The sequence below is a fragment of the Eschrichtius robustus genome, chromosome 3 (genome assembly GCF_028021215.1).
Source record: "Eschrichtius robustus isolate mEscRob2 chromosome 3, mEscRob2.pri, whole genome shotgun sequence".
NCBI lineage: Eukaryota > Metazoa > Chordata > Mammalia > Artiodactyla > Eschrichtiidae > Eschrichtius > Eschrichtius robustus.
In genome coordinates, this window is record NC_090826.1 from 143893210 (window position 1) to 143907466 (window position 14257).

At 36.1% G+C, this 14257-nt stretch overlaps 1 protein-coding gene across 4 annotated transcripts in view; it reads right to left on the reverse strand.

Moving 5' to 3' along the window:
- Nucleotides 1-4167: 4167 nt before the first annotated feature.
- The window catches only part of TRMT1L (tRNA methyltransferase 1 like), a 42243-nt gene continuing 32153 nt past the window's right edge, over nucleotides 4168-14257 (reverse strand). For 3 of the 4 annotated variants that reach the window (XM_068541404.1, XM_068541405.1, XM_068541406.1), the window contains exons 11-15: nucleotides 11065-11143; nucleotides 8949-9115; nucleotides 8213-8275; nucleotides 5426-5552; nucleotides 4168-5318 (exon numbers count right to left, since the gene is read on the reverse strand). In XM_068541404.1, the coding sequence (XP_068397505.1) occupies nucleotides 5066-5318; nucleotides 5426-5552; nucleotides 8213-8275; nucleotides 8949-9115; nucleotides 11065-11143 (689 nt within the window). In that variant the 3' untranslated portion in view covers nucleotides 4168-5065. Of the gene's footprint in view, nucleotides 5319-5425; nucleotides 5553-8212; nucleotides 8276-8948; nucleotides 9116-11064; nucleotides 11144-14257 lie in introns of those variants that run through there. The other variant, XM_068541407.1, reaches the window with a different exon arrangement.

Below are 14257 nucleotides of genomic sequence, written 5' to 3' on the forward strand. Positions count from 1 at the left end.
CTCTGCTGACTTTGGGCTTTTTTTGTTCTTCTTTTTCTAACTCCTTTAGGTGGAAGGTTAGGCTGTTTCTTTGTGATTTTTGTTTCCTGAGGTAGGCCTGTATTGCTATAAACTTCATATTAGAACTGCTTTTGCTGTATCCCGTAGATTTTGTCTCAAGGGATTTTCTGATTTCCTCTTTGATTTCTTCATTGAGCTCCCCCCTGCTCCCAGTAGCATGTTGTTTAGTCTCCATATGTTTGTGTTTTTCCCATTTTTCTTCCTGCAATTGATTTCTAGTTCCCTATGGTTGGGAAAAAATGCTTGATATACTTTCTGTCTTCTTAAAGTTGTTGAGACTTGTTTTGTGGCCTAGCATGTGACCTATCCTGGAGAATGTTCCATTGCACATGAAAAGAATGTATATTCTACTCTTCTGGGATGGAATGTACTGTAGATATCTATTAAGTCCAACTGGTCTGTTCTGTCATTTAAGACCACTGTTGCCTTATTGATTTTCTGTCTGGATGATCTGTCCATTGATGTAAGTGGGGTGTTAAAGTCCCCTACTATTATTGTATTATTGTCAGTTTCTCCCTTTGTGTCTGTTAGTATTTGCTTTGTATATTTAGCTGCTCCTGTTTTGGGAGCGTATGTTAACCAGTGTAATATCCTCTTTTTGTATTGGTCCCTTTATCATTATATAATGTCCTTCTTTGTTTTTTGTTATAGCCTTTGTTTTAAATTCTGTTTTGTCTGGTATGAGTATTGCTACCACCGCTTTCTTGTCGTTTCCATTTGCATGAAATATTTTTCCATCCCCTCACTTTCAGTCTTTGTGTGTCTTTAGCTCTGAAGTGAGTCTCTTGTAGGCAGCATATAGGAAGGTCTTATTCTTTTTATCCAATCAGCCACCCTGTGTCTTTTGATTGGAGCGTTTAGTCCATTGACATTAAAGTAATTATTGATAGGTATATACTTATTGCCATTTTATTACTTGTTTTCTGGTTATTTTTGTTATTTTCTTCCCTGTTCTGTTCTTTCTTTAGTTTCTTCCCTTGTGGTTTGATGATTTTCTTTAGTGGTATGTCTGTGTTCCTTTCTCTCTTGTTTTTGTGTATCTATTGTAGTTTTTTGATTTGTGGTTACCATGGAGTTCATATATGTTGACCCATATCTATTTGTTTTAAATAGGTAGTCCTTTAGGTTCAAACACATTCTAAAAAGATCTATTTTTTTTTTTTACTACCTTCCCCTATACTTTGTATTTCTTATATTTTACATCTTCATGTTTATCCCTTTACTGGGATATCAAGTATCCCAGTATCAAGTATCAAGTTATACTTGATTTTATAATTTTTTTGTTTTTTAATCTTTGTACTAGCTTATTTAAGTGGTTGATACTCAGCTTTTACTACATATTCGCCTTTACTAGTGGGATTTTCCTTTCCTATAGATAATTCCTTCTTGTTATAGCCTTTTCTTTTCCACTTAGAGAAGACCCTTTAACATTTTCTTTTAGGGTTGACTTAGTATTGGTGAATTCTTTCAGCTTTTGCTTGTCTGAGAAATTCTTTATCTCGCCTTCAATTCTAAATGATAATCTTGCTGGGTAGAGTATCCTAGGTTGCGGGTTTTTCCCTTTCATCGCTTTAAATATATCATGCCACTCCCTTCTGGCCTGCGGTTTCTGAAGGAAAATCAGCTGATAGCTTTATGGGGGTTCCCTGGTGTATGACTGTTTTTCTCTTGCTGCTTTTAGAATTCCTTTAACTTTTGCCATTTTTAATTTTGATATATCTTGCTGTAGGTCTCTTTGGGTTCATCTTGTTTGGAACCCTTTGTGCTTCCTGTATCTGGGTATCTGTTTCCTTCAGGCTTTGGAAGTTTTCAGCCATAATTTCATTAAGTACATTTTTGACCCCTATCTCTCTTCTCCTTCTCGGACCCCTATAATGTGAATGTTGGTACACATGATGTTACCCCAGAGATTCCTTAAACTGTTTTTTTTTTTTTTTTTTTTTTTAGTTTTTCTTTTTGCTCTTCTCATTGGGTAATTTTCATTAATCTATCTTCCCAGATCACTTATGTGTTCTGTGTCACCTAGTCTGCTGTTCATTCCTTGTAGTTTGTTTTTCATTTCAGTTATTGTGTTCTTCAATTCTGACTGGTTCTTTTTTATATTTTCTAGTTCCTTTTAAAAATTCTCACTGTATTCATCTATTCCTTTCCCTAATTCAGTTAGCATTCTTATTACTAATGCTTTGAATTCTTTATCTGGTAAATTGTTTATTTGTTTCATTAGTCTGTGTCCCCACCACCACCCGCCCCAGCCCCCAGCCATTTTCTCTTGCTCTTTCAATTGAGACAGATTCCTCTCTCTTCTTATTTGGCTTATCTTTCTCTGTCCCTATGAAATTAGGTGTGACAGTTACCTATGGCATTCTTGAAGGGGTCCTTACGTGGGAGTGTCTCTATATAGTCTGCATGTTCTTTGGTGGGAGAGCTGGATCTGACATAAACACAGGTCACATCTTTCTTCAGCGTGTGCTGGCAGCTATCACCTTGATGGGAGGTGGGGCTGGAGATGGAGGGGCTAGGGCTGGAGTCAGGTGTGAGGCAGGGCTTGCCATCTTCTCAGTGGCCTATCAGGGGTGGGGTCAGGTCCCAAGTTGCTGGAGCAGAAGCCCTGAGGGTCAGGTCTAAGCTGGCTTGGTCACCTTTAAGTGTGTGCTCTTGCCCCTCCCAGCACTGTCACCCTCACACCAGAGGGGAGCAGTGCTGGAGCAAGAGGTGCAGAAGTGGGTATTCAGCCAGGGTCAAGGGTTGAGGTGCTGGCTATGGCGGTCTGGCCTGTCAGATATCCTGAGTGCCTCTGCTGCACTGCCTGTGCAATTGCCAGTAATGGCTGCCCCCTCCCTGTTAAGACAGCCCTTAGGGTTTGAGCTGCCTTGGCATCTTCTGGCCAGCTGAGCTTTTTCCTTGGTTGTGGCAACCCTCACTCCAATGTGAAGATGTGATGCGAGGCAAGCAGTGCTGGAATATCTGCTCAGCTCAGGTTGGGGGGTATACCAGAGCGTTCACAGGAAAGGAGTCAGCCACTCGCGAGGTTTCAATTTCTATCTCCCTTTCCGCCCAGCTTTGAGAGCAGGTGAGTATCCATGTGCTCATGAGTGGACTGCAACCTTCCAACAGCCCTCCTGTTAGTCTCACTGGCCCTCCAACCAGCCAAGGGGGCTCATCTTCCCTTTGTTGCACCCCAGGACTGAGGCATCCAATATGTGGCCTGAACCACTCACCCTGCAGGGAGGGCCTTTGCCCATGTAATCTCCCTTTTCCTCTAAGTCCCCTCCCAGGGTCACAGGTCCCGACCTGATTGCTTGTTTTCCCTTCTTACCCGTTTCTGTGTGAATCTTTCTTACAGCCTTAGTTGTACAGGAGTCTTTCTGACAGTTTCCAGTTAGTTTTCAGTGAGAATTGTTCCACATGTAGATATATATATATATTTTTTTTTTTTTTAGATATATTTTTGAAGTGTTTGTAGGGGGAGTTGAGTTCCACATCCTCCTCCTCCTTCACCTCAATTCCTCTCCCCATACACATATATTGTAAATAATCAGATGGTCCATGTGCTGGTTTGTCTTACGGATTTATAGTAATTTTTCTTAAGTATACAAAAAAAAAGTAATAACTTTATTTCTTTTTGTGCTCTTGTGAGTTATAATTTTAACTGGCAGGAATAATAAAGGTTTTTTTTAATGGTCATCATAGAGACTAACTTGCACTTCACCTGTTCCTTTATTTTACTAAAATTCTATTAATTGGAGATGAGAAAAAGCATCCTTCTAGGACTATGCTGTAATAACACAAAGAGATTTTCTTTTATTTCCTCTAAGTTAATATTCTATGTTGATGTAACCTAGACTCCCTGAATTTCTATATATGTCATAGGAGTGCTTACATGGTGTATTTAAACCTTTCAGTTGTTACTCTCCCTCAATTCTTAAGCTTACTGCTTGTAAAAAGTTACTTCCTCTAACAAGGTAAATATGTATTAAATCCTTGAGACAAAAATGTAAATTTTTGGTATATCTTTTCATCCAAAGTCTTATATTCAAATGAAGCAAGAACAATATTTATTAATGGAAATGAGATTTTTTTTCCAACTAATTTTCATAGTCATGTTAGCCTGAGCTACTTGTACAAAAAATTAGCACATACACACACCAAAAAACAAGAAAATCCTCACTTCATAAAGTCATAAGGTGACAAGTTTTACTCCTGAGAGGTAGACAACCAAGCAAATGAATATTGTATGTGCATTAACTGAGGCACTTGAGATCACCCAGTTTGTTTAATTCATAACAAAATCTCTCCTCTTCAGAATTTAGTGCTTGTGAACAATCACTATATAAGAACAGTGGTCTCAATTTACTTTAACAAAATCTTACTCGGAAGTTTAGTCATGTAGACCTTAAACTTATAAGAAAATGTATTTCTATCTCAGGCAACTATTTAATTTCTCAAAAGCTAGTAATGAAAGATCAATGTGGGGAGAGGTATGATTTCTTGAAATTGGGAATACATTTTAGCTTGTATTTGTGAAAAAATATATTAGTGACCTGAAAGGACATTGTTCCTCCTATTCTATTTCGGGTCATTTTAATAAAAGGCTCTGGCTTCATCTTATACACTACAAACAGAAAAACATAAATATCATGAATCAGTTTAAGTATAGATGTGATTAAGTATAGTAAAGGATGGCTTCCATGACATACATAAAATTCCAAACACCTTGCATGTGAAAATTTTCTGAGTATTAAACAGTAGGGTGATCTCAGTCACAAACTTGGCTTCACATGAAATGTTTTCATTAAAATTTTAAGTTTTCTTTAAAATAAGAAAAACTTGGAAAGCATAGCTCCCAAACCAGCTAAGTTAGAAACTGCTAATTTTCTGAATGAAAACAGCACTGTTTTTTTTATTTTTACACAACTGAATTGAAAGCATAGAAAAAGCACTACAGTTGATATAGAGAACTATTAGGCCATCAACACAGACATCTGGGAACAAACTTCTTTTACATTTACCATCTTCTGCAGCCACTTGCTTCTGCTTTGTCATTCACTGACATTTCAACCCTGTCGGCTACTGTATCTTCGGATGCTGGTTGGACATGGCCCTCTGACTGTCCTCCAGTGTAGGTGGGGGTGCTGTACTTTAAAAGGATAGATTTAAACTGCATTAGAGGTGCATCTGTACGGACACCCATCGGGTCAAAATGAGTTCGGCTTACTCGAAAGCCTGCTTGAGAAAGACAGCACAAAAACTTTTTTAACCTGGAACAAGGAAAGGAAAAAAATAATGAGGTTCTTGTACTTTTATTTAAATCACAATGTCATTAAAATATTAAAATATATACACTGTCATTCACTGACTGTCTTACTTTGGCATATTCATTCCTTTAATGCTGTGTCTGTGGACGTTGTAATAAAAGGGAGGATGTTCAGTATTGACATCAGTCTTTTGCCTCTTGGCTAAATTTGTGGTTGTTTCGTTACTTCTTCTCTTTCCTGAAACATACATATATAAACACAGAAAGTTAGCATTCTCTTAAAAATTACAAGCCAAATACTTTTATAACTACATACTGTCTTCGAGTCTAAATCCTCTGACACACACCATTTCAACCAATCTATCTAATCTTAATTCTAGATAGCTTTTATTGTAAGAGTAAGATATATATTCTTGATACTTTATCCTTCACCCATGTAATATTAATAGTTAACTGTTTGCTGAATCAGAACTTCTTTTCTACCTTCTTCAATTTTAAGCCTCAAGTCTATTTCCACCTTCTGTAGAAAGCCATTTATGAATTCTGGGCCAGTCATCCCATACTACACTACTCAGAGTTTAAGTTCTGTCATTTTTTGTTTTCCTTGTTTCACGTATTTAGGTCTTTTATGTGTATAAATCCTTTCTTCCCAAATTATATTCTAAGTTCCTGGGAATAATGTCCTTTATTTCTATACTTGTATTCTCTACTGAATGCCAATACAGTTGATCCTCGAACAATGCAGGTTTGAATTGTGTGGGTCCACTTCAACATGGATATTTTTTAATAGTAAAAACCACAGTACTACATTGTCCACAGTTGGTTGAATCTGTGGATGAAGGGCTGACTCTAAGTTATACATGGATTAACCCTGGGGTTGTTCCAAGGGTCAACTGAATTTGATATACAGTAGGTCTTCAATGAACACAAAACAAAACCAACACAAAATCAGTCTCAAGGGCTTGGATACAGGAATTTAAAAAGGTACAATGTATGATCTCATTGCCTACCTTCTTACCACAGTACTTAGCCTTTACATTTTAAGTGAAAGGCAGCTAGCAAGTTAAGTTTCTAGCAATGTATCCTTCTGAAAATCACAAAAGGAAGACAATTGAGATATCCAAGTTACTATGAGATTTTTTCTGAATGTTCAACTCTTAATTATTTCTACGAGGATGTTATTATGGCCAAATTTTAAATTTTTATGAAAACTAACATTCACTTAAGCAAAAGTATTCAGAAGCGAAATTTGATGCATGAAAATGATAAACTGCATTCAAAGATAAATATAAATTATTGTTGAACTGTTGCCTCATGACTCCCCCATTAAATCCAATAATTAAAACTTGATTATACTCTCACATTATATCTAAGAAGATTTAGGAAAGTCTGAGACTAAAAATCCGATACCAAACCTTAATAATTACTACCATCAGCAGTACATGGATTTTTTTTGCCTGATATTTTCTATCATGGAAGATTCTGTATATTGATATACTAGTTTAGAATAATCATATAATTTCAGAGCTATAAAAGAACCCAAAGAGATTAGTCTAATTCCCTTAATTTATACATGAGAAAGGCTCAGAGATTTTAAATATTTTTAAAACTTATGTTTTACCTTATTCTAAAAAGGTTTTATGACAACTCTTTTGAAGGTGGGGGACCTGGCTGAGGTTATACAACAAACGAAACAAAGAAGTAGAATGATGCTCTTAAATCTAATGTGCTTCACAGTACACCGTAATGCCTTTTTCTTCCCTCCAACAGAGAAATTAAGGAGAATAAATCATTTAAGTGATTTGAATCTTCGCAAATTAGTTGAAGATGCCAAATGAACATGACTGTTGGAAAGAGTATGCAGTAATTACTGAACCGTAAGCTATTAGCAGGAGTTGAAATTTTCTTGTCTTTGAAGATCAACACTAAAATGTTGAGCAATACAAAATTATAGCTTGTAATTATAGTCCTCTGTTCTTTCAGTCTTAACACTGTGTTTTCTTTTTACCTGTATACAAAACACATTTAGAATCTAACATTGTCTTTTAAAAACTTTAGACATTAAGGCACTGACATTATAAATCTTAACACTATTTATTTACTTATTGATTGATTGATTGATTGATTGATTGCTGTGTTGGGTCTTCGTTTCTGTGCGAGGGCTTTCTCTAGTTGCGGCAAGCGGGGGCCACTCTTCATCGCGGTGCGCGGGCCTCTCACTATCGCGGCCTCTCTCGTTGCGGAGCACAGGCTCCAGACGCGCAGGCTCAGTAGTTGTGGCTCACGGGCCTAGTTGCTCCGCGGCATGTGGGAATCTTCCCAGACCAGGGCTCGAACCCGTGTCCCCTGCATTGGCAGGCAGATTCTCAACCACTGCGCCACCAGGGAAGCCCCTTAACACCCTTTTGATATGAATTTGCAGTGTCTAATATAAGTAAATTTTAAAGTATGCACACACCCCAAATTTTAAGAAAGGCCATGTAATAAATTCTTACGGCCGGAGTATAGGGTCTTCTGGTTAATCAGTGGAATTCCTATAAATCATATGTTGATGAGAAAGTTTATAAGACTTAGAATAAAATTTAATCTTAACTCTATAACCTTTATCAAATATCATTTGATCTTATTTTGGTTCACATGGTTCTTTAAGATCTTATAGCTCTTGCAAGGGGATCACCATATATTAGAGATGTGAACAAAGTACATATTAGTAGAAACCTTGAACTGTGCAAATGCCAGATAAACAAGGTTTATTATAATTTTGCTGTTGGTATAATATGAAAATGCATTTTGAAGTATGCTACCAAAGCAATCTCTTCCCTTCCAATTACCCTTCTGCTATGTGCCCTTTTGCACAGACACATACATACATATATATGCACACATACACATACATACCTTGTGCAATGTAATTATCTGTTGTGGTATCATCTGTAGTTTTAATAAATACACCATATTCTTCTAAAATAAAAACAAATGGAAATGATAAAATATTTTACAGAATGACAGTAAGCAACAATTTGAAGTTTAAATAAAAGCTTACTTAATTCTATGCACGCTGCTTTTATGAATATATGAGATTCTGTGACCAAAACAGGCTACAAGAATTCATTTTTTAACCCTTTAATAAGAGCTGCTTCTTCTAATGACTCATGACAATGCTAGGATGTCTAACAAGCCCACCCTTATATCAATAGCCAGATAAAACAAAGGAGAAAAAACTTAGCTTTACTGAGTGATGAGTGTAAAGCTAGCTTCCATGTCTTAATGGATATTACAAAATTTTGGCCACACTATTCTCAGAGTGATCTCAGAATTCTCTTTCTAGAAAGAGGATGTAGGGTAATAAAATCACAACAGACTTTTAGTTCTTTTAATCTACTAAAATTTAAAAAATACATCTGTCTTAACAAAGTCATTATTTATTTCATGCCCCTAATATAAACCTGAAGAAAACTATGCAATTAAAAAAAAAAGTTAACTGGATTATGATTAGACTCATTAGAGAGGATTTACTTAAAGCACACAACTTATAATTATACTGCTTTTGATTATAACATCAAATAAAGATTAAAAGGTGGAGTATTTCTGATAACCAATTTGTAAGCTAGTAAATTAGTGTTAAATTAGTCACCTTGCTTGTTGAGATTTGAAGGTGCCTGAACTGAAAACTGACTTTGAGGAGTACACTCTGACTCAAAGATTAATGTCTTTATTAGGGCCTGAATGTCATCTAAACCATGGTGAAGAGATTCAAATAGCATTCTTTTGAGGAATCCAGTATTGAAAAGGGAACTTGACCTGAAAAAAGAACATAGAATTGGGTTTGAGAAATGTTTTCTTTAAAAAAAATGTCTTCATAATTTAACAAGTAAGATAATTTGCCCACACCTTTTATCATGTCAGTTCTCTAAGCTAGTGGGATTAGTCAAGGAAATTTATTCACATTACGTCAACAAGAATTTATTGAGCCCTCATAAGGTGTATAAGTCCTGTGGTACATACAGAGGTGTAAGTTATACCAAAGTATAAAATTCAGTGTTTACCTTATGAAAGCTTATAAATCTAGACAGAATCTAGACAGGGACATAGTGTAAGGCAGAGGTTTTCACAGTGCATATTCCAGTAATAAACCTTAATTGCAGTGTATATATGGTGGGACAGGGTGAGATACATGAGAATTACATATGCTGGTGGTGACGTAGTTAAAAAATGGCCCAGGGCTGAGTCTGATATGCTTCCCATTTAATTTGAGAGTCACAGGTATAATGGACAGAGTATCAGTTCCAAGTCAGATAAACTTGAATTCCTGTCCTCGCTCCACCACTCGCTAGCTATGAAATCTTGAATAACTACTGCTTTTGAGTCTCATATTCCTCATCATAATATGGAAAATAAAACCTCTCACAGACTTGTTATGGGAATTAAATGAGATAGTACACCTATGATCCCTAGTACAAAGTATATCCTCAAGGAAGAGAAGCTATTATTGTTAAGGTTAGCAAATTATGAAAGGATTTGTGATTTTAAGTGTCAAATGAGTGATCAATATAAGATTTACTAAAAGACAATTTAAAGATTATTTTGGGTTTAAGCACTTAAGGAGAAACTTCAAAGAGGATATATAATTTAAACTGGAGGTGGCGAAGGGGTAAGAGACTGGATGAGTGTAAAGACATGAACAATGGCTTTAAGTGAGAAAATCTTAAGTCACGGTTTAGATCTCAGTTTTGGAGGTCAGAAAACCTGAGTTCTGGCTCTGCCTGTGCTACTAGCTAAATTTTAGGGGGTCAGTTTTAGCCAGCACTTAAATACACTGTGCCATAATTTTCTCATCTGTAAAATGAGGGAGGAGTTGGGCTAGGAGATCTTTCTGGATCCAGCAACCTGTTCTTAATTTCCCTAGTTCCAAGATCAGTGAGTAGGATCAATGTGTGATATAAGTAAGAGAGTACTAGAAGATAAGGCTGGCCAGGTCGTTCTTAATCTACAAGTATTTACGTGAAATGAAGATAAAATAATGGGTATCAGCACAAATATGTTTACTATTAGATTAATTTTTAGGCTTAGTAGATGGCCAAACCTTGGCCTGGTAAAGTAATGAGGTTGAAGTTTGCAGTGATTCTTGTCACAATGCTGTCAGGAATCTCAAATTTCTACAAGAATCTCTAGTAACAAACGCTTATGGGAAGGATTCTGAGTAAAAGCAATTCAACTTTAAGGCATTAAAAATACAATAACTAGTTACTAAGGATGCAAAAGCACACATACATTAAATATCTGCAGCTGCGTCCTGTCTAAACAGCTTTACCTAACACAAAAGCAGACGTTTACTTTCACATGCCCTTCTTACTTAAAACCAATTCCTCAAAGACCTTTTATTGATGTATTAGTTGACTGGTCTATAAAAAGTTATAGTGATCACTTTACAATCACACCCTAGTTCTATAGTTATTAACTGAAAAAAGCCTCATTCTTACTATGCAGAAATAAATTATTTGCATATCAGCTAGGCTTCTCTTTGATCCTACTGCATCTTAGCCCTGTCACGAACTTGGAAGAATAATGGTATAGAAAAATCTGAAAACAAAACACCTCAGATTCATAGGGGGAAAAGAATCATAATTATTTTCCTATACTTAAAAAAAAATTGAAACTTAATTTGCTTGTCTTTTACCACACATAATCAAAAGTCAACAATCAAATCAATACATTCATCAATTTTGAATATATTATGCTTAGGCACATACCATAGAGGTCCAAGTTCTATTGCTGTCTTTCCAGGCATGCTTCCATGACAGTTACAGGGTAGCTGTCTATATGGGTTTTCTGTGAAAAGATAATTAAAAGGGAAGTCAAAGGGGAAATGACAACGTAAACAGTAGTAATTATTATATTAACAATAATTTGCAGCTACAATATACTGAGGATCTACTATGTGCCAGGTATTGTGCTAAGTATTTTATATGCATTAAAAAAATTTAATCCTTACAACTCTCTGAAGTAGGTACTGTTAAGATCTCAGTTATACAGATCAGAGGATTAAAGCTTAAGAAAGATGTAGAAATCCACATCAAACAACTTATTAGAGGCATAGCTTTTAGTCAGTATACTACCTGAAATAATTTAAGTAGGAGAAAGTCTTGTAAATTCCACAAGATATCCATATTTTAAAATCAACTGATTGGGGTATAATTTACACACAGTAAAATGTATACATTTTATGTGAAAAGGTTGATGAGCTTTAACAAATGTATATACCCTGGTAACTAACATCCCATCAAAATAAAGACATTTCTTGTAAGTTAACTCTTCTGTAACTGGGAAGAAAATGAATTGCTCTATTCCCTAGGCTCGATGCATATTCAGCCCCAAAAATCTAGGCTAGAAGAAACTAATTCAGTTTAAAGAGCAATGAGGGGCCTGATGGAATCACAAGGTGACTGGGGAGGTATGAGAGCTATTCTTAGTTTCCAAAAAAGGGTGATATTCTACCATGGACTTTTCAGTTCACTTCAGACCCAGAATAGTCATTTTAAATCAGACTCTGAGTTCCCCCAGGCCATTCCTGGGTTGGTCATTCACTTTCTTGGAATGGCCTGATCTGATCAATGGGTCCTAGATATATCCAGAACCCAGGATTATGGTGGTAGGGACATGGGTCTATAACCTCTTGCTATCTGATATCACTCTGTCATTCAATGCAATTAAATGGCAAAATGCACAGTTGTAAAATCTTATATTTACTTAAAAGCTTCCTTCATTGTTCATTCCTAGGTCTACCTTTCAGCCTTAAAAGAAGGTGTGGTTATCACTGACCTTAGCTTTGTTGAGAATGATGTTCCTCAGTTATTATATTAATATATTCAAGAAGTTCTCCCTGAAACCATTAAATAACTAAACTACAAATACTACAGGCAGGGTTACTGAAATTAGGGCGATTCACAGTTACAGTTCTGTCAGTCACACCAACTTACCGCCGACAGCACAGACATAAATTTGTATTAGTCAGTTTCTTTCCTGATGCATTTTGCAAAATGCTCCCATCATATAAACCTATGTCTTTTTTCAAGCCCCTCACCTAGGATTTCTCAGTGCCTGGTCAGCATCAGCATCTTGAGGGATCAGGGCTATCATTTCAAGTTACCAGTAGCAAAAAACGAAGGGGTAAAAAAAGAAGAAAACTAGTATTTCTATGTCACTGGTAAAACAGGCTATGAAGGTAATTCCAGATAAGGAATTCAAACATACTTAGAGACTTTTATTTAAATGCAATGGACTGAACACATACTTTATCTCTGCTGTTTCTTAAAGCATTATTAAAATGAGAACAAAGGAATAAAATTCAAACCCCAAAGATAAATAAAATGGGAAAGGAGATAACAAAAGATGATGAGAGGTGTCAATAAAATTTTAGAAGTGGGAAGCACATACACAAGGGGATTTAGCAGGTCAGAGAAAGCTCAAGCCTAAGCCTGAAATGGGTAGAAGGGCTACAAATAAACAGCAAGCCCACTGGCATGGGGGACCTGGAAAGGCTTGAGAATTGAAGGTATTGATGGTCTCTGAAGATGGGAATAGGGTGGTACCGCAAAAAAAAAAAAAAGGCCTCGTTTAAAATTTTAAGACTTGTGGATCTTCTCTAATACCAACAGTTAGGCTTCTGCACCTTCCCCATCCCCAAAGAGGAAGTTAATCTTGGGTGAGGCTGAACCACAGAGAATCTGGAACCAGGGACATCAGTCACAGTTAAGAGTGAGGAGACATGAAAAGAAAGGGACTAAGTAAAAGTCTGTACAAATGGTAAGACCTTCCAGTCTACTTCCTCAACATGGTTCCTAGAAAGCTGATTGATAGAAGCCTGCAAGATTCCTCTATAGAAATACCAATCCAAGAGAAAAGAGACACACACACACACACACACACACACACACACACACAGACTGACTGACTGACTGGCATTTGGGGGTTCTTGTAGTGAAAAGGCAGACTGCCTTCTCATTACAGTAAAGTCTATCCGTTTATAAGCCCTGCCGCAAGTACTTCCACGTAACTTTCAGCACGGAAAACTAAAGACCACTAGACATTTGAGATATACTATGACAGAGAACAAAATTACAAAAGAGAAATAGGAAAGAGAAGAACTAAAACAAAATAATGGCAACAATACAAAAATAAGCAAAACAAAAACCCTATCCTCCCTTAAATATAAAATATACCCAACTGTAATCAATAGTCTTAGAGAGGTAAGATTAGATTTTACATCTCTGAAACAAGAATAGGATACTACTAAAAAGGGAGCAATGAAAAAATATGAAATAACTCTTGGAAATGAACCAAGTATGACAGAAATTTAAGCAGGAAAGTTGGAAAATAAAACTCAAGGAAATCTATAAAGTAGAACTAAATGCCAAATAAATTAATAGTAGAGATATAAAAAAAATTAGAGAATTAATCTAGAAGATCCATCATATAACTAAAATGAGTTCCAGGAAGAGAGGAGAGATATTTTGAGAGAAGAAAATTATCAAAGAAATAATAGAAAAAAATTTACCAGAACTGAAGAACTCAAGTTTAAGGGCTCACAGATTGTCCAGCACATTGAATTAAAAAAGATGAATTCATACACATCATGAAGTTATTTTAGAATACTGGGTTAAGAAGAGATATTTTAGGAGCACTCAGAGAAAAAAACACAAAGGACTATATATATAAGAACAATAGCAGACTTGTCAATATTGGAGCCTAGGAGACAATGGAATAATATCTTAAACATTCTGAGGAAAAATGAGTTCCAACCTAGGCTTCTGTACGTGGCCATGCAATCCTCAGGAAGCTATGGGAAAAAGTGTAGTTTCAAAAGGCGAAAGTAAAGAAGGAAAAGTGGAAAATACATAAGATTTAAGATATAGGAAATTCATCAGAAGGAGAAAGCCAAAGAAA